The following is a 26,833-nucleotide window of genomic DNA, read 5'->3' as shown; positions in this document are numbered from 1 at the left end:
GTCCCAAATTTTCAACATGTTGAAATATTTTCGGCGACAGTGACGACAATTGTTGCTGTCGTAGGTCGTCGTAGGTGTTGTCGTAGGTACTGTCGTAGGTTGTCACCAGGTGTCGCAGGTGAATTCCATTAAAACTAGTCCCTGACAGTCGCCTAAAGAGTCGCCTAAGTGAGACAGGCCCATTAGGGCTTGAAGGGATTTTTCCCAGGTTATTAAGAGAGGCCTGCGAGGCGATTGCAAGGACCTTGAAAATTATCTTTCTATCTTCCCCAGTCACATGCGAGATCCCAGAAGACTTTCCAATCAATGTTGTTCCTTCGTTTAAGAAAGGAGGTAGGGAGAATCCAGGGAATTATAAGCTGGTGAGCCTCACATCAGTGATAAGAAAGCTACTAGAGAGGGTCCTTTGGGATAGGATTTACTTCAATTTTGAAGAGAATGGACTAATTAAGGACAGTCAGCCTAGCTTTATACGTCAGGTCGTATCTTTGGGTTTTTTAGGGAGCTGACGAAGGTGACTAATTAGATATTGTCTGCATGGATTTTAATGAGGCATTTGATTAAGTCTCCCATGCTAGGCTGATCCATGGGATTCACAGTGACTTGATCATATGGATTCAGAACTGGCTTATTGACGGAGACGGGGGCTTGTGCTGGAATTGTGCCAGTTTGGGTGGAGTTTAGTTTAGTTTAGTTTAGAAATATAGCTCGGAAACAGGCCCTTCGGCCCATGAAGTCTGCACCGACCAGCGATCCCCGCACATTAACACAAGCCTACCCACGCTAGGGATAATTTGCACTTATACTAAGTGTACAAACCCAAGCCAAACATGCAAACATTTACGTCTTTGGAGTGTGGGAGGAAACCGAAGATCTCGGAGAAAACCCACACGGTCACGGGAAGAAAGTACAAACTCTGTACTGACAGCACCCATAGTCGGGATCAAACCCTGGTCTCCGGCGCTGCAAGCGCCATAAGGCAGCAACTTTACCACTGCGCCACCATACCGCCTTTCTATGCGCTGTGCCACCGTGCCGCCCTGTGATCAGTAGAGGTATGCAGTGATATTTACTCGGACACACGCACTCGTACATGCAGCACACACACTCACACGCAGCACACCTACACACACACACACACACGCACACACACACACACACACACACACACACACACACACACACACACACACACGCGCGCACTCGTACATGCAGCACACGCACTCGTACATGCAGCACACACACACACACACACGCGCACTCGTACATGCAGCACACTCACTGGTACATGCAGCACACACATCCACACACACACACACTCACACACACACACTATAGATGGGATAGCGAGTAACTTTGCAGACAGTAACAAAATTGGTGAAGTTGTGGACAGCGAGGAAGGTTGAGGAAGTGGGAAATTTGGTTAGGTCACATTCGGAGCATCATGTGCAATTCTAGTCGCTCCATGCAGGAAGGATGCAGAGGCTTCGGAGAGGGTGCAGAGGAGGTTTACCAGTATGTTTTCAAAAGGGAACTGCAAATGCTGGAATATCGAAGGTACACAAAATTGCTGGGGAAACTCAGCGGGTGCAGCAGCATCTATGGAGCGAAGTCTGAAGAAGGGTTTCGGCCCGAAACGTCGCCTATTTCCTTCGCTCCATAGATGCTGCTGCACCCGCTGAGTTTCCCCAGCAATTTTGTTTACCAGTATGTTGCCTGGATTAGAAAGTTATTAGCTATAAAGAAAGATTGGACAAACTTGAATTGATTTCTCTAGAAGGCCAGAGGTTGAGGGGAGACCTGATAGAAGTATATACAAAATTATGAGAGGCATAGATAGGTGGACAGTCAGAACCTATTTCTCAGCTTGGAAATGTCAAAGGCTGGAGGGCATAGCTTTACGTTGAGGGGAAAAACAAATCCAGGCAGAGGAGTTTAGTTTAACTTGGCATTATGTTCAGCATGGATATTGTGGGCCGAACAGCCTGTTCCTATGCTGTACTGTTGTATGTGTAGGAAGGAACTGCAGATGCTGGTTTACAGCAAAGGTAAACACAAAATGCTGCAGTAACATAGAAACATAGAAACATAGAAAATAGGTGCAGGAGTAGGCCATTCGGACCTTCGAGCCTGCACCGCCATTCAATATGATCATGGCTGATCATCCAACTCAGTATCCTGTACCTGCCTTCTCTCCATACCCCCTGATCCCTTTAGCCACAAGGGCCACATCTAACTCCCTCTTAAATATAGCCAATGAACTGGCCTCAACTACCTTCTGTGGCAGAGAATTCCAGAGATTCACCACTCTCTGTGTGAAATTTTTTTTTCTCATCTCGGTCCTAAAAAATGTCCCCTCTATCCTTAAACTGTGACCCCTTGTCCTGGACTTCCCCAACATCGGGAACAATCTTCCTGCATCTAGCCTGTCCAACCCCTTAAGAATTTTGTAAGTTTCTATAAGATCACCCCTCAATCTTCTAAATTCTAGCGAGTACAAGCCGAGTCTATCCAGTCATTCTTCATATGAAAGTCCTGACATCCCAGGAATCAGTCTGGTATAACTCAGCGGGTCAGGCAGCATCTCTGGAGAAAAGGAATAGGTTACATTTCTGACAGGTCTAAAGAAGGCTCTTGACCCGAAATGTCACCTTTAGCTTTTCTCCAGAGATGCTGCCTGACCCGCTAGTTACTCCCAGATTTTGTGTCTGCACTGTACTATGTTGTTTTGGTAAGATAATGATTAAGGTCAGAAAGCAGTTAATTATGTTAAATGTTATTTCTCTTACCAGCAAAAACTTATCAGTGTTTCACAGGGGTTGGTGCTGCTACTTTTAATATATATTAATGATCTCAACATGGGGTTATGCATAATATTTCAAAATGATGCATAATATTTCAAAATATAAAGCTCAAAGTGCAGCAAATAGTGAGAAAGATAGTAGTAAACTTCAGAAGGTCATAAATGGGCTGGTAAAAGGGGCAGAATTGCAGCAGAATAAATTAAATGCAAGGATGTATGAAAATATACATTTTGATTGGTAGAAGAAGGAGAATAAATATTAACTATATAATGCTGTTCTACAGAAGCTGCAGGAACATTGTTATTTATGTATATATATGTATAGGTTGAGAGATAAAATGTAGTCGGAGACAGTAAGGCTGTCTCTGACTACATTTTTTCTCAGTAGCGCCCACTCCCCTGACATCATTCTGAAGAAGGGTCTCAACCCGAAACGTCACCCATTCCTTCTCTTCAGAGATGCTGCCTGTCCCACTGAGTTACTCCAGCATTTTGTGTCAATCTCCGATTTAAACCAGCATCTGCAGTTCTTTCCTACACATTATATAGGTTAAGAAAGCGGTTTGTAAAGACGGCACCAAGTTCACAAGACTTTAATTTGGTTGAATTTAGCCAGATTCCCAAGAGAGTTTGGTAGTTTGTAACCTTCGTATTGGCTGTCCTTTACACTTGTAACGTCCAACATATTGACATCCTGATTTAATTAGAACTCTTGTGCTAGCAAGTGTCTAATGTAATGACATTCAATTTCCATGGTCATATAACAGCAAGGAATCTCATTCTTCCTAGCTCACTCTGTTGGCCTTTAAGATTTGATATTGCATGCCTATTATCTAGCAAGTAGCATATCTTGGCATATGCTGTGTTAGAGTTGAAAGAGTCACTGTCTGTGAATCAGCACAGAGAGTCAAATGTGTAGATGGTAATCTGGTTGTAAGTGTAGAAAATTCAAATACCCAGCCTCGGGATCTTCAATTAAAACATTAATTGCAGTTAATGATTCCTCTGGGTTTGCAAAAAAATCTTTGTGAGGCCAATGCTTCAATTAAACTTTTTCTTCCATCTTGCCCTTTGTAAAGTTAGATTTGTCTGAATTGTTTGGCTGCTTAGTGTAGAGAATCCTTTTCAAAGCATGAAATTATACCTTTACTGTGCTGTTTGACTATTTTGGACCCATCCATGGTGTGATTCATCTTTTACTGGAGCATGCTTGTTTGTGATACCCAGCAAGGGTATGAAACATTGATTGCTCATAGTGTGCAGAGCAATTATATGTGACATTTTTTTGCATTCAAAAGTGCATGGACAATGTCGCATAGCAAGCTCTCAATGTGATAATTTAATACCTAAGCAAGATGTGTTAAGACAGGTTGTCATTAACCAATTATTACCACCAAACATAAGTGCAGCTGAGACTTTGAGAATCAATATGCAGTGATACTTTTTAAAGTTTTTACTAGGATCACAGATTGCCTAGTGATAAAAAATAATAATGGGTTTGTAAATGTATTGAAAAAAGCCAGTTAATAGTTAATCGAATAAATCTAACCTGAAATACTGAAATCAATATCAATCTTGAGTCAAATAGTCACTATCGCAAGAAACAATTGGTCTCTTGATCTTTTTCTCTCTCTAATTCTCAGATAGTCTGCAGTACAGCTTTTGACTGCAGATTTTGATTTGGGCAACATTCCATCTCCTGTCTTCTAATGATACACACAAACCCTCTATAATCCTTTCCTTGGGCAAGGAAGTCCTGAACAAGGATCCTTGGGTCAGCTATATTACTTGGTTCAATGTACAATTAAAGGAGAACAAGCATAGAGGATGGCCTTTTACTGGGCTCCCCAGCGGAAATACTTGATCTAGAGTTTTCCTCTTCCCTCTCTTGCTTAGGCAGTACATTGAGCAGAGTTTGGACAGCCCATCTGACATAGAATGGCACAGATGGAGGTAACCCCAAATTTAGATAATTATCACAACACCGATAATTGACCCCAACACCGATCACTGGAAAATGTCACTATTCATTCCCATTGTCCTAAAAACAACTGGTAATCATAACAAAAAAAACCGTAAATTGCTGGAATAACTCATCGGGTCAGGCAGCATCCATGGAGGACATGGATAGACAACGTTTTAGATCTGGACCCTTTATCATTCTGATCGTAGTCAGGGAACGGAAGTTGGAAATTAGGGTTTTGTTATATCCTCTAGGTTTTACTATCAATAAAGTCAGTCATAAAGACATAATGTCTCTTCAGCCCACCGTGTCCGTACTAACTATTAAGCATCACAGTAATTGATTTTTTTTCCACAATTTCCTCCTTCTGCAATTCCCCTGTCATCTACCTACCTATGGGGCAACTAAAAGTAGTAAATTAACCTAATAACCAACACAATTTTGGCATGTAGCAAGAAACCAGAGCACTCAGTCACAGGGAGAATGTGCAAACTCCACACTGACACCACCAAAGGTCAGGATCAAACCTAGAGTTTGCTACCATGAAAGTCTTCCATCTTTAGCGTTTTCTCCAAGCTCTTTAAGCTGTGATTGAAATCTTTAACTACGCTGGGGTTATGCAGAATTGATCTAAGTTGAAACCTTGAACTGTTCTAATGAAATCCATTTAAACCCAGTGTCAGATGTGCTTGTCCACTGAAGACTTTAAAGAAAAAATCAATTTAGAGGCTCTCTGTGTAATTGGTTCAGCAAATAGCAGCAGCTTTTTCTTATATTGAAATTCATCTACTCTTTTATAATTAGTTCAAGTTATGGGTGGTGTTTGAGACAAAGAGAATTTTTTGAATAAAGAAATGGTTGACCTTTTGGAGTGAATGCTGCCTGTGGTGGGATTTGAAATGTCAGAACAATTAGTTGGTTGTGTTAGATTTATAAGAAGCTGCTCATGATTATCTTTCATATTCTCCAAAGGGAATTTCGATCCCTGGTAATTGAAATGGTCTTAGCAACTGATATGTCTTGCCACTTTCAACAAATCAAAGCTATGAAAAATACCTTGCTGCAGCCAGAGGGGTGAGTCATCATTTGGCAGAAGTCACCACTTTCAATCAACTCATAGTCATTTTTGTCACGTTGCATTAACTCTAATGTAATGTTTATTATTTTCATTTTTAACTAATATTAAATGAATTTTCCTTGTCATTTGTGCCTAATCTCTACTCTCTGCTCAGGGATATAAAAAATTACTGGATTTCTGAACTCATTTTAATTAAACTTTTCCCTGGTGATAAATATGTATATGTTTCAGCTACTCCGGATGCATTGCTACTAATTGGTGAATGTTGCTTAGAAAAGTGACAATGCTTCAGGAAACTTGACAGAACCACTTATGCCTTATATATATTTGATGTAAGACATTAAAGTCAGTGGTAGAAATGTACTCCACATTGGTTTTGTTGTGTAAACAGTCAATATGTTAACACATTGAAAATGTTAAAATTCTTACTCTTCAATTCTTTTCCTTCTTTCTGCAATTTCTTTCTGTACAGACGTATCAACAATTTAACAAGAAAGATTTCTGATGTCAGACTTAAATTGCACGGGGAGGCAATTTGAGTTTTGGGGTTTGACATGAACAAACCTAATGTGCTTGCCAGCAAACACTAATTGATTCTAATCAAAACGTAAATGAAACCGACCGAATAATGAAAGGCGTAGTGGATGTGGAGAGCATGTTTCCAGTAGTGGAAGAGTCTAGGACCAGAGGGCACAGCCTCATAATAAAAGGATGTACCTTTAGAATGGAGATGAGTAACAATTTATTTTGCCAAAGGGTGATGAATCTGTGGAATTCATTGCGGTGGAGCGAAAGACATTTGGTATTTTTAAAGTGGGGATTGATAGGTTCTTGATTAGTAATGGCGTCAAAGGCCTTTGGGGAGAAGGCAGGAGATTGGGGTTGAGAGAGGAAAATAGATTAGTCATAATTGAATGGTGGAGCAGACTGAACCACTGGGACAAGCCCAAGATCACCAGCACTTCCTCTTCAAGACCAGGTCTGAGCCACCAGGACAAGCCCAATATAGCCAGACCCTCCTTCGAGACTGTCATGACGAACCCAAAACTGCCAGAGCCTCCTTACTTGCCACTTGATGATGAGGAAGTGCACACCCATGCAAATCCAGACCTTCTTGTGGCTGAAAGAAAGTTTAGTGGACAGAATAGGTAGTAGAAATGGTAGAACTGTTGGTCTAAATTGCACATTTTAATGCGAGAAGCCTGACGGAAAAGGAAAAAGAACTTAGGGCATGGAAGGGTAGGTGGACCAGGATGTTGTAGCCATTACAGAAACCTGATAAAGAGAAGGCCAGGACTGGCAGCTAAATATTCCAGGGTACAGGTGCTTCAGAAGAGATAGAGTTGGGGGTAAAGGAGGAGGGATGTTACTTTATTGATTAGCGAGGATATCAGGGCAGTGGTGAGAGATGACATTACTGATGGTTCGTCCAGTGAGGCTAAATGGATGGAGCTGAGAAATAAGAAAGGGATGATTACCTTGTTGGCAAATATGCCTGGAAATTGCAGGCAGCTGCAGGACTAATAAAGTTTTCATATAACCATATAACCATATAACAGTGCCTCCACCACCTTCACTGGAAGCTCATTCCACACAGCTACCACTCTCTGAGTAAAGAAGTTCCCCCTCATGTTACCCCTAAACTTCAGTCCCTTAATTCTCAAATCATGTCCCCTTGTTTGAATCTTCCCTACTCTCAGTGGGAAAAGCTTTTCCACGTCAACTCTGTCTATCCCTCTCATCATTTTAAAAACCTCTATCAAGTCCCCCCTTAACCTTCTGCGCTCCAAAGAATAAAGCCCTAACTTGTTTAACCTTTCTCTGTAACTTAGTTGCTGAAACCCAGGCAACATTCTAGTAAATCTCCTCTGTACTCTCTCTATTTTGTTGACATCCTTCCTATAATTAGGCGACCAAAATTGTACACCATACTCCAGAATTGGCCTCACCAATGCCTTGTACAATTTTAACATTACATCCCAACTTCTATACTCAATGCTCTGATTTATAAAGGCCAGCACACCAAAAGCTTTCTTTACCACCCTATCTACATGAGATTCCACTTTCATGGAACTGTGCACAGTTATTCCCAGATCCCTCTGTTCACCTACATTCTTCAATTCCCTACCATTTACCATGTACGTCCTATTTTGATTTGTCCTGGGGATTCATAATTGGGGATTTTAATTTTCCCAATATCGACCTGGAATGTCATGGTGCAAAAGGTTTAAACGTGGTGGAATTTGTCAAATGTGTACAAGAACGTTTCCTCAGGCATTATGTAAGATGGGCTGACACGGGTGAGGGCAATGCTTGACCTAGCTTTACGGAACTCGGTGGGGCAAGTGGATGAAGTGTTCATGGATGAGCCTTTTGGGACCAGCGACCACTGTTTTATTAGGTTTTAGATAGTCATGGATAGAGACAGTGTGGACCCATGAGTTAAAATCCTAAATTGGGGCAAGGCCAAATTTGAGGGTATTAAACAGGAACTCGCTGAAGCTGATTGCAGCAGGTTGTTTTAAGGAAAAGGAACGTCAAGAAAGTGGAATGTTTTTAAAAGTGTGCTGACAAGAGTCGAGGACCTGCATGTTCCTGTTAGAGAGAAGGGTAAAGCAGGTGTGTGTACGGAAGCTTGGATGATGAGAGAAATTGAGACTATGGTCAAGAATAAGAAGGAGCCATGGGGCAGGTATAGGTCAGGGACTGAGGAGCAGGTTAAAAAAGGAAATCAGGAGGGAAAAAAGGGGACATGAGATAGCTCTGGCAGATGATATTCAGGATAATCCCGAGATTTTATAAATACATCAAGGGAAAAGGGTAAAGAGAGACATGAGGACTGGGGAACTTGTGGCAGTCAATGGGAGTGTCTTGAGAGCAGTCAGTATTACAGCTGAGGAGGTGCTGAAAGTCCCAACACATATGAAGGTAGACAAATCTCCCGGGCATACTCAAATATATCCGAGGACACTGTGGGAAACTAGAGAGGAAATTGTAGGTGCCCTGGCTGAGATTTATGAGTCATCATTAAACACGGGTGAGGTAACAGAAGAGTGGCAAATATTGGACCTCAATTTAAGAAGGGCTGAAGGGAAAAGCCTGGGAACAACAGGCCAGTGAGTCTAAAATCTATGGTTGTAAAGTTACAATAGATTATTCAGACAGATAAGGCATACATGTATTTAGATGGATAGGGACTGATTAGGGATAGTCAGTATAGTTTTGTACGTGGGACATCATGTCTCACAAATCAGAATTTTTTGAAGATGTGAGCAAAAAGGTTGATGAGGGCAGAGCTGCAGATGACGTATATGTATGGATTTCAGCAAAGCATTTGAAAAGTTCCGCATGGTAGCGTGGATAGGGGAGAACCAGTGGATGTGGTGTATCTGGACTTCCAGAAGACTTTCGACAAGGTCCCACATAAGAGATTAGTTTACAAACTTAAAGCACACGGCATTGGGGGTTCAGTATTGATGTGGATAGAGAACTGGCTGGCAAACAGGAAGCAAAGAGTAGGAGTAAACGGGTCCTTTTCACAATGGCAGGCAGTGACTAGTGGGGTACCGCAAGGCTCAGTGCTGGGACCCCAGCTATTTACAATATATATTAATGATCTGGATGAGGGAATTGAAGGCAATATCTCCAAGTTTGCGGATGACACGAAGCTGGGGGGCAGTGTTAGCTGTGAGGAGGATGCTAGGAGACTGCAAGGTGACTTGGATAGGCTGGGTGAGTGGGCAAATGTTTGGCAGATGCAGTATAATGTGGATAAATGTGAGGTTATCCATTTTGGTGGCAAAAACAGGAAAGCAGACTATTATCTAAATGGTGGCCGACTAGGAAAAGGGGAGATGCAGCGAGACCTGGGTGTCATGGTACACCAGTCATTGAAAGTGGGCATGCAGGTGCAGCAGGCAGTGAAGAAAGCGAATGGTATGTTAGCTTTCATAGCAAAAGGATTTGAGTATAGGAGCAGGGAGGTTCTACTGCAGTTGTACAGGGTCTTGGTGAGACCACACCTGGAGTATTGCGTACAGTTTTGGTCTCCAAATCTGAGGAAGGACATTATTGCCATAGAGGGAGTGCAGAGAAGGTTCACCAGACTGATTCCTGGGATGTCAGGACTGTCTTATGAAGAAAGACTGGATAGACTTGGTTTATACTCTCTAGAATTTAGGAGATTGAGAGGGGATCTTATAGAAACTTACAAAATTCTTAAGGGGTTGGACAGGCTAGATGCAGGAAGATTGCTCCCGATGTTGGGGAAGTCCAGGACAAGGGGTCACAGCTTAAGGATAAGGGGGAAATCCTTTAAAACCGAGATGAGAAGAACTTTTTTCACACAGAGAGTGGTGAATCTCTGGAACTCCCTGCCACAGAGGGTAGTCGAGGCCAGTTCATTGGCTATATTTAAGAGGGAGTTAGATGTGGCCCTTGTGGCTAAGGGGATCAGAGGGTATGGAGAGAAGGCAGGTACGGGATACTGAGTTGGATGATCAGCCATGATCATATTGAATGGCGGTGCAGGCTCGAAGGGCCGAATGGCCTACTCCTGCACCTAATTTCTATGTTTCTATGTTTCTATGGTAGGCTGCGCTGGAAAGTTAAATAACATGGGGTCTAAGGGGAGCTAGCCGCCTGGACGCTTGGGTTCATGGAAGCAAGTAGGGTGTGGTGGAAGGTTGTTTTTTGAACTGGGGGCCTGTGACTAGTGATGTGCCTTGGCTATTGGTGCTGGGCCCATTGCTGTTTATCTGATCCGATGAGAACCTACAGTTTACAGATGACACTTAAGTGGGTGGTATTGCAGCCGGATCTGGATTGGTTAGGCAGGTAGGCTATGGAAAGGTTAATGGAGTTTAAGACAGATAACTGTGAGGTGTTGCATTTTGGGTAATCAAACCAGGGGAGGGCCTACACAGTGAATGGAAGGGCTCTGGAAAGTGTTGTAAAGCAGAGGGTCTACGAGTGCAGGTACATAGTTTCTTGAAAGTGGTGTCACAAGTAGATAAGATGGTCGAGAAGGCTTTCGACACATTGGCCTTCATCAGTCAGAGTATTGAGTATAAAGGTTGGGAGGCCATGTTACAAGACATTGGTGAGGTCACATTTAGTGTATTGTCTTTTGTTTTGGTTACTCTGTTATAGGAAAGATTTTGGTTGGCTGCAAAGGGTGGAGAGAAGATTTTCAAGGATGTTGCCAGGACTTGAGGGCCTGATTTATAGGGAGAGGTTAAGTAGGCTAAGACTTTACTCCTTGGAGCCTAGGAGGATGAGGGGGTGATCTTATAGAGGTATCCAGGATCATGAGAGGAATAGATCGGAAAAACGCACAGAGTCTTTTACCCAGAGTATGGGAATCAAGCAGCAGAATACATGGGTCGAGGGTGAGTGGGAAAAGGAACTTAAGAGTAACTTTTTTTACACAAAGGGTGGTAGGTATATGGAATGAGCTGTCAGAGGAGGTAGTGTTTGCAGGTACTATCGCAATGTTTGAGAAACATTTGGATAGGTATATGGATAAGATAAGTTTAGAAGGATATGGCCAACCTCAGGTTGGTGGGACTTGTGTAGATGAGGCATGTTAGTCAGTGTGGGCAAGTGGGACTGAAGGGCCTGTTTCCATGTTCTATGACTATAACTGTCTTTTGTTGCACTTAGGAGATGCATTTTTGCATAAGTGGTGTTGTTATTCATTTATTGAATGTTTGTGTATTACATATATATGAGTATTGTGTTGTTACTCTGGTCCCAAAAGGCTCATCCATGAACACTTCATCCACTTGCCCCACCGAGTTCCGTAAAGCTAGATCAAGCATTGCCCTCACCCATGTAGAGCCCTCTTACATAATAACCATATAACCATATAACCATATAACAATTACAGCACGGAAACAGGCCATCTCGGCCCTACAAGTCCGCGCCGAACAATTTTTTTCCCTTAGTCCCACCTGCCTGCACTCATACCATAACCCTCCATTCCCTTCTCATCCATATGCCTATCCAATTTATTCTTAAATGATACCAACGAACCTGCCGCCACCACTTCCACAGGAAGCTCATTCCACACCGCTACCACTCTCTGAGTAAAGAAGTTCCCCCTCATGTTACCCCTAAACTTCTGTCCCTTAATTCTGAAGTCATGTCCTCTTGTTTGAATTATGCCTGAGGAAACTTTCTTGCACACATTTGACAAATTCCACCCCGTTTAAACCTTTTGCACCATGACATAACAGGTCTGTTATTCCGCTGCAAGGAAAAATGTAATTGTTCTGTGTTGGTACATATGACAATGAAATGCTCTTGTCTTGTCTTGTCTTGTGTGTGAAGAAACGTTTGACATCTTTAGTTAGCAGCAGTACTGACTAGGAGATCAAGGAGCTAATTAACAACTTTAAAGTAATTTTTTGTATTTAAAAGTGAAACTTATTGGCACTGGATTAATATTATAATTCATCTCTCCTGTTACCGTAATCTGTTGCAAGATTTTACCTACACAGATCAGGACTGTGCCTTTATTTCTTGAACTGCTGACTTGTGTTCTCATTATCAAATCTAAGTCATTCTATGAACTCATAATTTTTATTGTCTCCATTCTGTAAATCATCAGGTAAGGTTACATTAACCTGCTAATTTTCAGTTGTTAGTAACTCATTATTCTGTTGAATCGCAGGATTGACAAGCCAATGGCTCTGTCACTTTTGCTGCACACAGCTGACATCAGCCATCCTGCTAAAACATGGGACACGCATTATCGCTGGACAATGGCATTGTTGGAAGAATTCTTCAGACAGGTATTAATTCAGATGGGATTATGAATAAACTAATTACCCTCTTTCCCTTAATATACTTTTAAATCGCTTTGGATTTTCCTTAATATTATCTGCCATAACAATCTCTTGCCCCCATTTTGCCCTTTGGTTTCCTTCTTAAATATGCTCCTCAGTTCCCGAAACTCCTCCAGGGATACACTTGATCTCAGCTGCCAATGCCTGTCCCATGTCCTCTTATTTTTCCTTGCCACAGTCTCAATTTCTCTTTTGACTACTCTCACTTTCTCCAAGTTAAAGGTATAGACATGGGTTCTGGCTATGCCCGCTTTTCTGTCCGTTACGTCAAACATTCCTTGTTCCAGATGGACACTGGCACCATCCCCAACTCTTTTTCTGTTACATTGATGACTGCTCCCTCCTGCACCCGTGCAGAATTTGTTGATTTCATTAACTTTACCAATAACTTCCACTCTGTCCTCAAATTCACCTGGACTATTTCTGACATCTCATGCCCCTTTCTTGAGGTGGTTGTTGGTGAGTGCTTGGTATAAGGACGGTAGACTGGATATCAGTCAGGAACTTGAAGATTGAGTGGAGGTAGTCAGGTCAGTTGTTGGGGCAGTTGTTTGCAGCTGGAGCAGGAGCTGAGCTAGAAATATCTTTTGGAGACAGGGGTCAGGTGCTAAGGGTGACGGTTGTGTTAATGATTGAGTGAAAGGGGATACAAGTTAGGTCTTTATTCTTTGGAGCACAGAAAGTTAAGGGGGGACTTGATAGAGGTCTTTAAAATGATGAGAGGGATAGACAGAGTTGACGTGGATAAGCTTTTCCCACTGAGAGTAGGGAAGATTCAAACAAGAGGACATGACTTGAGAATTAAGGGACAGAAGTTTAGGGGTAACATGAGGGGGAACTTCTTTACTCAGAGAGTGGTAGCTGTGTGGAATGAGCTTCCAGTGAAGGTGGTGGAGGCAGGTTCGATTTTATCATTTAAAAATAAATTGGATAGTTATATGGACGGGAAAGGAATGGAGGGTTATGGTCTGAGTGCAGGTAGAGGGGACTAGGGGAGAATACGTGTTCGGCACGGACTAGAAGGGCCGAGATGGCCTGTTTCCGTGCTGTAATTGTTATATGGTTATATGGTTATATGGTTATATGGATAGTTGTGTTGATGGAATACAATCATGGGAGGGTTGATGCAATCATGGGAGGGTGGTGTTAACAGCCAGATCATGGCAAGGGATCCCTGAGGACCCATCAATGAGAGCCCAGCTAAGACTGCTTCCCAGTGCTGGATTCAATGACTTGAACACCACAGTGAACAAGGCCTGCTCCTGTATTTGTAGCATGTGCTGCTGTGGGCAATGCATGTGTGATAGGAAATCACAAATATACCATCAAGACATGCACGCAGTGCACTCATTACATGATACTGCATGTGCCTCGATATCCTGTACGGTGGCACAATCATCCCGTACAGATTTGGTGAACCGTGTGACAAGTCACTGATATTTCCAGAACTGAAATTGATACAAATTGACTAATGTAGCAATTACACACATTGTACTAATGGATAACGGGTGACATCCGGAGTTTTGATTATGCATTCATATGATGGGTCATCATTTTCTTGATTGTACTTGTTTATTTTGTCATACGCCAGGGTGACAAAGAAGCCGAATTGGGGCTTCCTTTCTCTCCACTCTGTGATCGTAATTCGACTATGGTGGCGCAATCCCAAATTGGTAAGACTCAAGTTCAGCTGATATGGATCATATTTATGCAGTGGAGATTAACTTGGCAACTTGTCTGGCACAGACACTATGGGCTGAAGGGCTTATTCCTGCCCTTTGTTATATGAACACTGTTATATGTTCTCGCTGACTTTATTACAGACTGATCATCCAACAAATGATTGCCATGTTACAAGAAGCAGTTCGCTCAAGGATAAATGTTATCTATAATTTAAAATATGGGTTAATCTGGAAACAAAGACATTTTCCACCTGTGCAGTATCTAAATTATTGTGTGGTCACCAAAAATCAGTGAAGGAGCTTGAATTAGAGATCTAAGTGGTTGCAATTGATTTAAATATCCCAATACCAGAGAACAATAAATGGAACAAGTAATAACTCGAATCCTCTTCAAATCCTCAAGGAGCAATTGGATATTTCAAATTGATCTACAGCAGCAATGAAAACAATACAGAAACGTCAGAGTACTTAATCTGTATATTCACAGTGGTTATCCACCATGAAGACTTTAGTGAATAGAAAAACTTTAACTCTTTGTGCCACTTAACCAATGTAGGATTCCTTTGCAGAATTTGGTTGAAACTTCAGCCTGTAGACTTTGTACTTTGCATTGATATGTGCAGTGGGACCAGCTACCATCTGCTTCATTGCTGTTGAATACATTTATTAATGTAATCATGCAAATGTGAGAAGTAAGAATTACTGCTGCATGACAAATGAACAAAGTGTACCTGGAGGTTAATGGCACACTGTCCGGTTCATATCTGTAAATGTTAACCTAATTATTCCAGAGCTTGGAATGGTGAATGAAACAGACATTGTGGCAATCCAGCCCATATTTTTTCCCCATCAATAATGGAGGGTAATTCATACTTGCACTCTGGGAGTGCCTCAAAATAGTTCCACTCTGAAGTATTTCTGGGACACACTTGCCACTGATTTCCGATTAAGTTCACATCCCTTGGTAGGAACCTCCTGGCTGGAGTTGGACAGGCCATTAGATAAGATGCTCTGCACTGCAACCAGTTTAAACATCAGGCAGTCCATCTCCAAACTTTTGCACAAGTTTTTGAGCAGCCAGCTTTACTTCCCTCTCTGTATGGATGTGGCCAGCAATCAGGTGTTAGCTGCCATTGGTAGTGCGTGGTAGACTGATGATAAAATGGTCTACAGAACAACAAATGCTTCTTGAAGCAAAGTGAAGGCCCCTTAAAACCTTTGTGGTATTTCAAACCACTCCGACCACTCCAATTAGAGCTCTGACTTCCCAGTCTGTACGATCAGTGAGATGCTGCACAGTACATACCGTATCAAGTTGCAGTTTCATGAGCAGGGAAACAGGCAGATTTCCCACCAGGTCTGTGCCAACTGATTAGCACCAATTTTACACTAAAACCATTTTATTTTCCTCATATTCCCATTACCTCCCCCCCGCTCCCCAGATTCTACCACTCACCCACACACAAGTGGTCAATTAATGTACAAACTCACTGGTGTTTGTAAGATGGGAGGAGACTGAGGAACCTGGAGAAAACCCACTCGCTCCTGTAAAGAGGAAGCAAACTCCAAACACCTAGCATTGGAGGTCAGGATTGATCCTACGAGGTTAGAGTTGTGAGACAGCAGCTCCACTAGCTGTGCCACATGTAGATGAAGGCATTGTTTATCTGATCTCTCAAATGGGAATTCAAATATTCCTCACCAGTTCTCTCATCAGGACTTTATCATGCATTTATGCAGACAAAGGGAAGTTTGAGAGTTAATTTGTGGTGAACTTATTTGTTGATGCTGTTGATGGCTAGATTCCTGGAAAACATTGCATAAAGTAAGTCATTAAGGCAAAATGCTTTATGGGTGTTTCTTGTACAGTGTATTTCTATGCACTGTGATTTAATATTTGATGTAGTTTCATATATTAAAGACATATACCAAAAGAAGCATTAGTTTGAATATTTATAAGTTGAACCTTCATAAATTGAGGAATTGGTGTACAGACAAAACCTTGAAGAAATATTATATTTGTAGGGATGAAATTAAAAGAGGAATTAGGAAAGCATAAAAGGCATGTACAAGCAAAGAAAAATATATTTTATCAGCACATTAAGAGTAAGAGGAAAGATACATGGTTCAGAAAGGTTTGGGGTATATGGGCCACATGTACGTACTTTGGACTAGCTTAGATGGGACATCTTGGTCAGCAAGCTGAATTAAGCCAATAAGGTTATTTCTATGCTGTTTTCATACTATAAAAGAGTAACAGGATCATGTGGCGATATCAAAGAATAATTTGAAAGTGTCCTTGAAAAAAGATGGCAAAGGGATGTGGAGCAATCAGGAAAAATAATGTAAATTATCCCTGAGTTAATGACTAAGTATGCGATTTGTTGGACGAAGCAAGCAAAAAGCTTTTCACTTTACCTCAGTACACGTGACAATAATAATAAATCAAATTACAACCATTAATACTTACCAGGACCCAGTTTTGTTATTGGGTCTCACCAGTGCGGCAGGGCAACTTCAACAACAGCAAATTTCCAGGCGTCAAGAAATGAAAGAACAACCAATATTTAATTGGACACTTAGCAATGCTACTGTTTAGCTACTTGTTTACTGCTATTAATTCTGCAATCTGTTCCTATTGGAACACTGGTGAATTGGGCAGAATATTTTATAGCTGTATCAAACTAAATGTGTATTGCTGAGAATAATGAAATTATGTCCTCGGGTGAACATTTAGAGAAAAAAAGCACAGTGGGCTTTGGGACTATTGCCCAGGCGACAAATAGTCCTATCATCCTCTAACACATGGTTAAATAAAAAGATTGAGAATAAATTATATGAAGCAAAATTCCAAATTATGTTATGGCATTTACTCTCAGGGCTTAGCGACCATTGTCTACAATCCAGACAGCAATTAACTAAAATCATCTTATTAATGATAATTGCCTTGTGACTTAATTATTTGATGTTTCTCATCTGATAATATATCACCGTAGATTTGGCAGAGTAATGACAGAGATAAACATTTTTGGAATTCCATGCACGTATTTCCAATTACACAAATGCAAACTTTGTTGACGGCAATTCAGCCTGAGCCAGCAGGCTGCATTTAAACTCATCGTGGAGTTCCATTAAACAGTAGGAATTTGGAATAGTCGCCCAACTAGATTAAGAACCCACTTGAGAATGTTGTGCCTGTGGTCCAGTGATGATTTCAATAAAAGGGAATGGTTATCTCGTAAGTGTCTAGCCATTTGGATACTTGCAAGTCAGTTGTTAGCTTTAAAGTATTCTGTGTAATTCAAATCTCTAATTTAGTTTGTTAGTTTAGATTTTAATATACTTAAATGTGTTAAAAAATATTTGAAATTTAAAAAAATATTTTAACAGTTTTAGAAATATTTTAGATTACAAGCTCTTGAATGTGTTTGGAAGTGTCAGAAATATACAAAGGACACGAAGTGCTGGAGTAACTCAATGGGTCAGGCAGCATCTCTGGGGAACATGGATAGGTGACGTTTCCTGTTGGGACCCTTCTTCAGACTGATTGTGGGGGGGGGGGAGGGTGGGGAGGAGAAAGCTGGGAGAGAAGAGGCAAAATGTGGTAGGTAATAGATGGGCACAGGCGAGGGGAGGGGTCTGAAAGGCATATGTTTGGAATTGGGGCCAGAGATTAAAACGGAAAGTGTGAGCAGAAGGATTGAAGAGTTGGAAATTGTGAAGCCAGAGGGAGGAATGTAGGAAGAGGGGGAGAGGAGCAGTAGGTGTAAATCCAGATGGGGCACAGGAAAGGGTGGGGGGGAGAGATGAAAGTAAGGGGGAGGGGTGTAGAGGAGAAAAGGGAGTGGAATGGGGGATTGTTGGAGGTTACCTAAAATTGAAGAATTCAATGCTCATACCGTTTGGTTTTAATCAAAAAATGAGGTTTGAGTGTGACCTTATTCTGGCAATGGAGGAAGCCCGGACTGAAAGATCAGCATGGAATGGGAAGGACTGTTAAAATGATTAGCAATCAGGAGATCCAATAGGCCTTGTCAGACTCAGTGCAAGTGTTCAGCAAATTGGCCAAAAGGCCTAATGGATCTTGGGTTATTGGGAAGAAGCTATTCTTGAACTTGGTGTCCACAACTTTTCAGACTCCTTTACCCTCTTCCTGATGGTAGGAGGAAATCAGAGTGTGGTCAGGGTGGTGTGGATATTTGATGAAGCTGGCTGCCTTTTTGAGGCAGCACCTGATATAGATCCCTTCTGTGTTGGGGAGGTCAGTACTCATGATGAACCACGTGATGTCTACCATTTTTTTCCTAATCTCCTCCATACCTGGGAGTTTGAGTTGCCGAACCGGACGGTGATGCTTCACATTGATGTTCTTTGAATCTTGCAACAAAAATTCTTCCTTTTTATGCAAATCGTACATAAACCATTAGGGAGATCCACAAATGTGTTTTTATTGTTTTTAAAAGATAATAATGCCCTATACCGCAGTGTACCCAGAAGTGGGCATTAGATTGGTGTTCTTTCAGTTAAACCAATGTTCAACTAAACAGGAATTTATTTGTGTGAAATTGTATGAAAGAATATCTAGGCTTAAGATGGTTATTTATCCAGTTGACCTCTTTGATAATCATCAATGTTTTATTCATTTAATAAACAAGAAAATGTTACCTACCAGCAGCACCCATGTGGTGTTTTCAGGGCTGCCAACATTGGGTGAGAGTTGGGAGTGAGAAATTGCAAGAGACGAAGCCTGAGGAAGTGTAGTGACCGAGAGGAGGTGGGGGTGGGGGGGAGGGGGGGGGGGGGGGGGGTGGGTGCAGCACATGAATGATCTTAGTGTATTCATGTATGGAAATCGGATTATAATCAAGCACTTGGCCCATGTTGACCAACCTGGGTCTCACTGCACACCTGGTACTACTCCTGACTCTGACTCCAGTTGCATACCTTCTCTCATTCCTGACCCAGAGTCCAGCTTTACACCTGTCCCCTATTCTACCCCGATCATAGCTGCTTAACTGCTTTGGTTCCCTGTGCTGAACACTCCCATTGTCCCAGGTTTGTCTGCACACCTAGTACTATTCCAGACCTTGACTCTGGATGCACACTTGGCCTTGCTCCTAACCACTCTGCACTGACAATATATCTGGCCCACACATAAAGCCACATATCTGACCCCCTGGACTTAACTTATTACTTTCAAGTCCACAGGTGCTTATCTAATGCAGTAATCTTTTATGGGGCACTTCACGGACCAAATTTTGTATAACAAAATTTGCTACATCCATTGGCTTCCTTGTTATCTAACATCCTAATTATTTTGTCAAAGAAGTCATCAATTGGTCGAACACAATTCTCATCCATAAAATTATACTCACGCAGCTGTATGTATTCTGTTACCATTTCCTTCATTTTCTTAACAAACTGTCCTGAAGTCATTTTCACCCCTAATATTTTCAGTATTTTGCTGTCTTCCTCTCAGCTGGGACTTTTCCGAAATGCAAAGTCCAATAACAATATATATTTAAGCAATAATATTCTATTTAATGTGATCTTGAGAGTACATAGTATTTTCTGTGGTATTCATAACACAACAATGATAATAAGATCTTTGTTTTGATTGCACCTACCAACATGCATACATTATTATATTACAGTTAATATGTACTGAGGGCAAATTTTAGTTCCAATGCTCCCCATTCCCAATTACATTTACATTGAAGTGATTGAAATCCAAGTGAAGTTTAAATGGCATCAGAAAAATAAAACCTCCAGAATGGGTGATATTCATCCAATGTTGGTTGTCATCAGTATCAGCACAATTACTATATTAATCTTTGAATCTTCAGATGTCTTGGTTCAAACTAAAACTAAAGACAAATAATAACCTCCTCACACATTCCCCTGCAAGTATCTCTGTCACTCCTTTAAAATATGCCCCTTCTTTGAACAAGCTCTTAAACATCGCATCTGAATCAGTTTCCATCTGATTACACTCCTTGAGGATGTTCATCTACGTGTTCAATTAATAAAACAACGAGATTGGGGACATTTCTATTCAACCTGACAAAGGGATTTGCGGGAGGAGGGGGGGGGGGGGGGGGTTAGAAATAGTCAGTGAGGTAAACCAAGATAATAGGTGAGTGGCAAATGAAATTAATACTACCTTCCCAATATTTAACTGAAGGAAATAATGGGTTATCGGGGCTGTATGTTGTGACAGACAGCCTGACACCTTGCATGTCATTTTAATATTACACTTATCCTATCCCCTGGATATTCCGAAATAATAAATTAAGTTTTTGTCAACTAATTACTAATCAATAACATTAGCCAACTCTGAAACATGAAGCGCTGAGCATTGGGATCCAGACATCACGGATAACTGGCCTCAGTTCTGCTCACATCTGGCAGTGCTCTCCATCTGAACCAGGGGCAGCGGAGCATTTTTGAAAGTAGGGGGGGCTGAGTGATCACTGATCACTGGCCTTGGGGGTACCCAGCGAGGGAGTGGGGGGAGCGTGTGGGGTGGGTGTGCTTTTTGAAATTTGATTTATTAAAATCATATTTTAGTGCATTGTAGAAGTATGATTTCAATGTTTTTTGTTTAAAGTATTTTTAAGAGGTAACTTTTTAAGGGGTAACTTTTTCCACACAAAGGGTGGTGGGTGTATGGAACAAGCTGCCAGAGGAGGTAGTTGAGGCAGGGACTATCCCAACATTTAAGAGACAGTTAGACTGATACATGGATAGGACAGGTTTGGAGGGATATGGACCAAAAGCAGGTAGTGTAGCTGGGACATGTTGATGAGTGTGGGCAAGTTGGGCCGATGGGCCTGTTTTCACACTGTATCACTCTCTGACTACATTATACCCCCACCTTGCATAAATGCTTCAAAATCAAGTGGTTGAGTTTTATTGCCATATACTCAAGCATAGAAACATAGAAAATAGGTGCAGGGATAGGCCATTCGGCCCCTCTAGCCAGCACTGCCATTCAATATGATCATGGCTGTTCATCTAAAATCAGTACCTCTTTCCTGTTTTTCCCCCATATCCCTTGGTTTCGCTAGCCCCAAGAGCAAAATGTAACTCCCTTTTGAAAATATCCAGCAAATTTGCCTCCACTGCCTTCTGTGGCAGAGAATTCCACAGATTCACAACTCTCTGGGTGAAGAAAGTTTGTCCTCATCTCAGTCCTAAATGGCCAAACCCTTATTCTTAAACTGTGTGTGGCCCCTGGTTCTGGACTCCCCCAACATCAGGAACATTTTTCCTGCAGTCACAGTAAGTGAAAATCTAGCAGGCAAGCAGATGCTTTCTCCTACCAACCGCATTTGAATGCCACTATCTTCCTCCGCTTCTACTCTGTGCTTGGTACCTACTTTCAGCAGCTACTGGTTTTCCTCCAGGATGCACCCAGCCGCAGCCTGGTCCATGCCGGTCACCAGGGCGAATTTGGCACAGAGACTCTCACGGCCGCGGTGCAACGCTTCCGACGCCCCCGACGGCCTGGGACTCATGCATTGATGCTGCTCCATGGCCGGAGCTGCAGCGAGCATCTCAACAGCCCGGCAAACACTCGCCAGCTCCGGCTCCCCATCCGCATCTGCCCCCACCTCTGCTTCCATCCCTCCCTCCGTCCCGGATCTCCAACACCCATGACCAGGTTGCTCAGAGCACAGCAGCGCCTCGTCCAAAGCCAGAGATATTGGAACATGTCTAGCCAAAAAAGTGGGGACGGCTGCAGCCTCCCACCCCGGTTCCGTTGCCCATGTACCTCTCTCCTGCCACTTGCCGGCCTCACCTCACTTCCTGCAAATCCTTAAATTCCGACTGCTGGCGGGAGCAGGACACGGCCTTACTTACTGCGCTGGGTGACACTCATTCACTGCCCGGTCCGTGTCTTTCAATGTAAATTTGTATGGGGCCATGCTTTGGAAGTGTGTGATGGTTCGGTCAAGTGAGAATAACAGAGAACAAGAATGCTGTCTTGTCAACAGACGCGCACACAAGCAGTTGATATTAGTTTTGAAATTCTCGTTGATCACAGAATTTCTCACGACAGAGCGTGAGAAATTCTTTGATCAACATGAGAGTGTGAGAATTGGGCGAAATGCGTGAGTCTCACGCTCAATGCGTGAGAGTTGGCAGCTCTGTATTTTATGCTGTTGGGCCCTTATGACTACTGTGAAAAATCTTCACAATGTTGTCAGCAATTTAACTGAGTAGCTTGTAAAGTGTATGGTCATAATTTTGACTGCTATTGCTTGCAACATCTGCAGCAATATATCTTTGTGAAAATATCAATGGAATGGCTTTTAGCAATTATTTGAGAAGCATTTATTAATTGCAAGATAATTGGTGTAATTTATTTTAGGTTTCATTGATTTTATCGTGGAGCCAACGTTTTCTGTGCTGACCGACATGTCTGAAAAGATTGTAACTCCCCTTATTGTTGAAGCATCCCGCCCAAGTACTAGTGGATTTCGACGATGCAGGTTAGTGTTTGAGATCATATCACCTCATCTCTCTGACTGATTGACTGATTTTTCACATAAGGTCATGTGATTCCATTTTAACTTCCCATTGTACATGGAATGCTGGAACTATTGGAAAGGACAATTGAGAAGTGACGGTATTGTCCTGATCCAGCTGCTGCAGGGAGAAGTTTGATGGAGGATGGAAAATGGAAGTGAGGGAAACACAAAAAGTAAAGCATGGGACTTCCATTCTTCTCCATTTCTCTCGCACCCCGATCTAATTGATTCTAAAATTGGGCATAGGTACAGTCCAGTGTAAAAAAGATTAGGTTTGAGTAATAAAATTGTGCCCCAGTCGGTTAATTAAATCTAACTTAAGCTTCCTAATTTAAATCTAACCTAACTTAATCTAACTTAAAGCTTCCGAACAGGTAAAATCAATGACCTGGAAAAGTAAATTTCAAAGATTTTCCTTGTGCTTTAGAAAAAGCTGGAAGTGACCCTAATTTGGGAAGGAGTATAAGTTTAATCTTTTTAAAAAGGTCACAGATATCAAAATGTATCTTCATTGGCAGGCAAGTTACTTGCTTGCGCAAATTCCATGCACCTGCCAATCACAATTTAAAATGGAGAACATCTCACTAAAAAGCGGGGTTGTCAATATGTAATATAAAATGGATGTCCCATTCTGTCCAAATAGTGAACTGACCCAGAAGGGTGAGTTTCATGTTTAGTGCTGCATGAGGAATAAATCTCAAAATGGCTCAGGCTCAGGTTATGGATTTAAACTGATATTTGGCCTGATTTGCCTTGTGATAAGAACATTCTCTGGGCAACTCTGCAAAGAGTTTTGAATCTAATTGTGCTGTCCACCATCTTGTGTCTATTTAAAGGGAAAATATCAACTTCACGATTTCCAAGCGTTATCAGTTATGATAACACTTGGAAATCGTGAAGTTGATATTTTCCCTTTAAATAGACATGGAATGCTGGAGGCTCTGAAGAATAAAAAAAATCACCTCATGCTACTTACACTATTACTGAATAGTTGTATTATTCCTTCTTTGCATATTCCTTTGCAATATTACCTGAAATTTCCCTTTTTAGTGTAGGAACAAGTCGGTAGTTATATATGGTTTCATTTTAGTTCATATTTGCAGTGAAATAATTGTTTCTAATGAATCAGTACATACATAGGGAGAACCATATATCAAATCATGTCATATGTGAGTTAGCCTAGGTAGTTGGATCAAAATGAGTAGACAGTTATAGTGGAAGAGTTGCTGTTTAGTGGATTAGTTGGCCTCGTTCATCTGTTTTGGTTTGAACAATTACAAATTTACATTGGATCTGAAAAGCTGAAGTTGCAGTTAGTTCTGCTATAATGCATTAATTATCTTCGCAAGGAACCTTGTGATACACAAAATCTTATTACACAAACGGTTGTGCCAATGGAGAAAAGGGGATTAGGGGTCAGAGAATCTAAGATTTGCAATAAGAACGCTTTTGTTCAAACATATTTTTTTATAACATTTATTTTTGTTACTGCAAGCTAAACATACTAAATGCTATGTGTTACATTGTTTAACAGAGTAGCATTGCAAAAGTGTCAATAGAGGTTATTGGACATTAATTTCAATGGTCACATACTGTGCAACTGACAAACTTTTGCTTGTTAAGTGTCAATTTCGCCTGATTACTGTGGGGAGATTACAAAGAAGCTTTTTTTCCCTTAGACTTTTTTTGTAAGACAGCTTTTTGTGCTTGTCAATTTCCATAGTAACTTTTAAGTCATTCTCTAGATCCCAAATCAAAATCAACTTTTAAGTCATCCTCTAGTGGACCAATTAAACCAATTTGGTCCACATAATACAAATAGTGTTTCCTAAATCGACAATCACGTTATATCCAATTCATGGTATGATAACATATGTTATAGTAGTATTATCTGTCCTTAAGTATTGCATAATGGTGGTTGTGCTGGATGGGCCTCAGGTGAGAGCAATTTTGCGTCAAAGTCATTAAGCTCGTTTCAAATCCCCTCTTAGGAATAAATTAAAAAATGTAGACTGACATCCCGTGGCATGCTGAAGTGGAAAAGATGCCAACAAAATCCTATTTAATAAAATCGTGCAAGGTAGATTGATAAAAAAAAAAAAGTAAAAAGCTCTTGAGATTCAAGGGAAAATAGCAAAATTTGTCTCACTGAATGAAAGCAAAATTGGCAAAGGATTTATGGCAGATGGATACGGTGATGTGAGGTTCTACATTGGCTCAGTATTTTTCAGCATTTGCCATTTTAGTATTGCCATATTTTTCTTGCAAAATATAAATGATTGGAAGTTAAAAGTCGGGGCTTTGATCAAAAAGTTTGCAAAAATAGCAGTAAGGTTGAAAGTGAGGAGTGAAGCACTAGCTACAGGAAAATAGCAAAACCAGTCAGTATGCTCTCTACTGTGCACCTGTAGAAGTTCGAGAGTCCTCCTTGACATACCGACTCTCCGTAATCTTCTCAGGAAGTAGAGGCGCTTATGTGCCTTCTTTATGATTGCAAATAAGGCAACTGGTGATAGATTAGTTTAGAGATACAGCGCAGAAACAGGCCCTTCGGCCCACCGGCGATCCCCGAATATTAACACTATCCTACACACACTAGGGACAATTTTTACATTTACCAAGCAAATTAATCTACATACCTGTACGTCTTTGGAGTGTGGGAGGAAACCGAAGAACTGAGAGAAAAGCCAGGCAGATCATGGGGAGAGCGTACAAACTCCGTACAGACAGCACCCGTAGTCGGTATCGAACTTGGGTCCCCGGCGCTGCATTCACTGTAAGGCAGCAACTCTAATGCTGCACCAACGTGCATTTACTCGCCATAGTTGCATTTATCAGCTGATGCATGGAAAACTTAGTCGGGGACTTAATTCTGGAATTGCAAGAAACTCTAGTTAGGCCACAGCTAGAACATTTTTACTGTTCTGGTCACCAAGTCATAAGATATCACTAGAGAAGATGCAAATGAGATTTATAAGAACTTCACCAGTCCGATAGAGTGAAGGGAGATTGACTAGGCTGGAAATGCTTTCTTTGGATTGAAGGAGACTAAAAGGAAATTGAAACGAGGTACTAAAGATTATGAGTGGTGTGATCTCATGATTATGAAATGGTGTGAAAAGGAAAGACCAATTTCCCTTGGATGTGAGGATAACAACGAAAAGGACATAGATTTAGATCAATTGACAGAAGAATAGGAGTTAAGGGAAACCATTTTCACTCAATGACAAGTGCATTATAACTCAAACGCATCTGAGAGCCCTCTGTTTCTTCCTTGAAGAATGACCTAACCTGCTCTCCTTCATCAAAATACTTTTTCAGCTGACTGAACTTATCCTCACATTGGACAATTTATCTTTGAACTCCACTCAGTTTCTCCATATCAAGGGTAAAACTGTGGGCCCTCGCAATGGCCCAAGCCAGGACTGATGTTTTGTAGGATTAGAGGAACCACGTTTGTTTTGGTCCTACTTGAGCCTACTCCGTCCACGAAGCATATTCTGATCCCAACTGCTCTGCCGAAACCATTGGTCTTGTCCTATTAGAAACATTCTCTTTTTCTACCTTCCCCACATTCTCAACCAGTGAAAAATAATTTGTTATCTCATTCCCAGTTCTCAAGAAGGGGTTCAACCCTAAAATGTTAACCTTTTCACTTTCTTCAGATGCTGCCTGATTTGAGTATTTCCAACGTTTTATTTTAAATTTCATATTTTCAGAATCTGCAATTATTTGATTTTCATTTGCTTTTGAATTGGCTGACTGAAAAGCTGGTAGAAGCAGAAACCCTAACTATATTAAAAAAAAAGTATTAGGATAGCCACTTGAAGAGCCATCCGCATGGCTCTGTTGATAAGGAATGGAATCCAATCCTTAGCAAGAATTGACATAGGATCAGAAGATGTGGAAGCCTTTTGGG

At 41.4% G+C, this 26,833-nt stretch overlaps 1 protein-coding gene across 1 annotated transcript in view; it reads left to right on the top strand.

The window, feature by feature from the left end:
• Positions 1-26,833, top strand: part of pde1c (phosphodiesterase 1C) — a 267,349-nt gene that overhangs the window by 178,449 nt on the left and 62,067 nt on the right. Inside the window, 4 exon segments of the mRNA XM_033020269.1 lie at positions 5,739-5,840; positions 12,521-12,641; positions 14,287-14,368; positions 22,755-22,875. Coding sequence (XP_032876160.1) covers positions 5,739-5,840; positions 12,521-12,641; positions 14,287-14,368; positions 22,755-22,875 — 426 coding nt within the window.

The sequence above is a fragment of the Amblyraja radiata genome, chromosome 4 (assembly GCF_010909765.2).
Source record: "Amblyraja radiata isolate CabotCenter1 chromosome 4, sAmbRad1.1.pri, whole genome shotgun sequence".
NCBI classification, from domain to species: domain Eukaryota; kingdom Metazoa; phylum Chordata; class Chondrichthyes; order Rajiformes; family Rajidae; genus Amblyraja; species Amblyraja radiata.
Note: the sequence above shows the minus strand (reverse complement) of the source record. Positions and strands in the feature narration are given on the sequence as shown.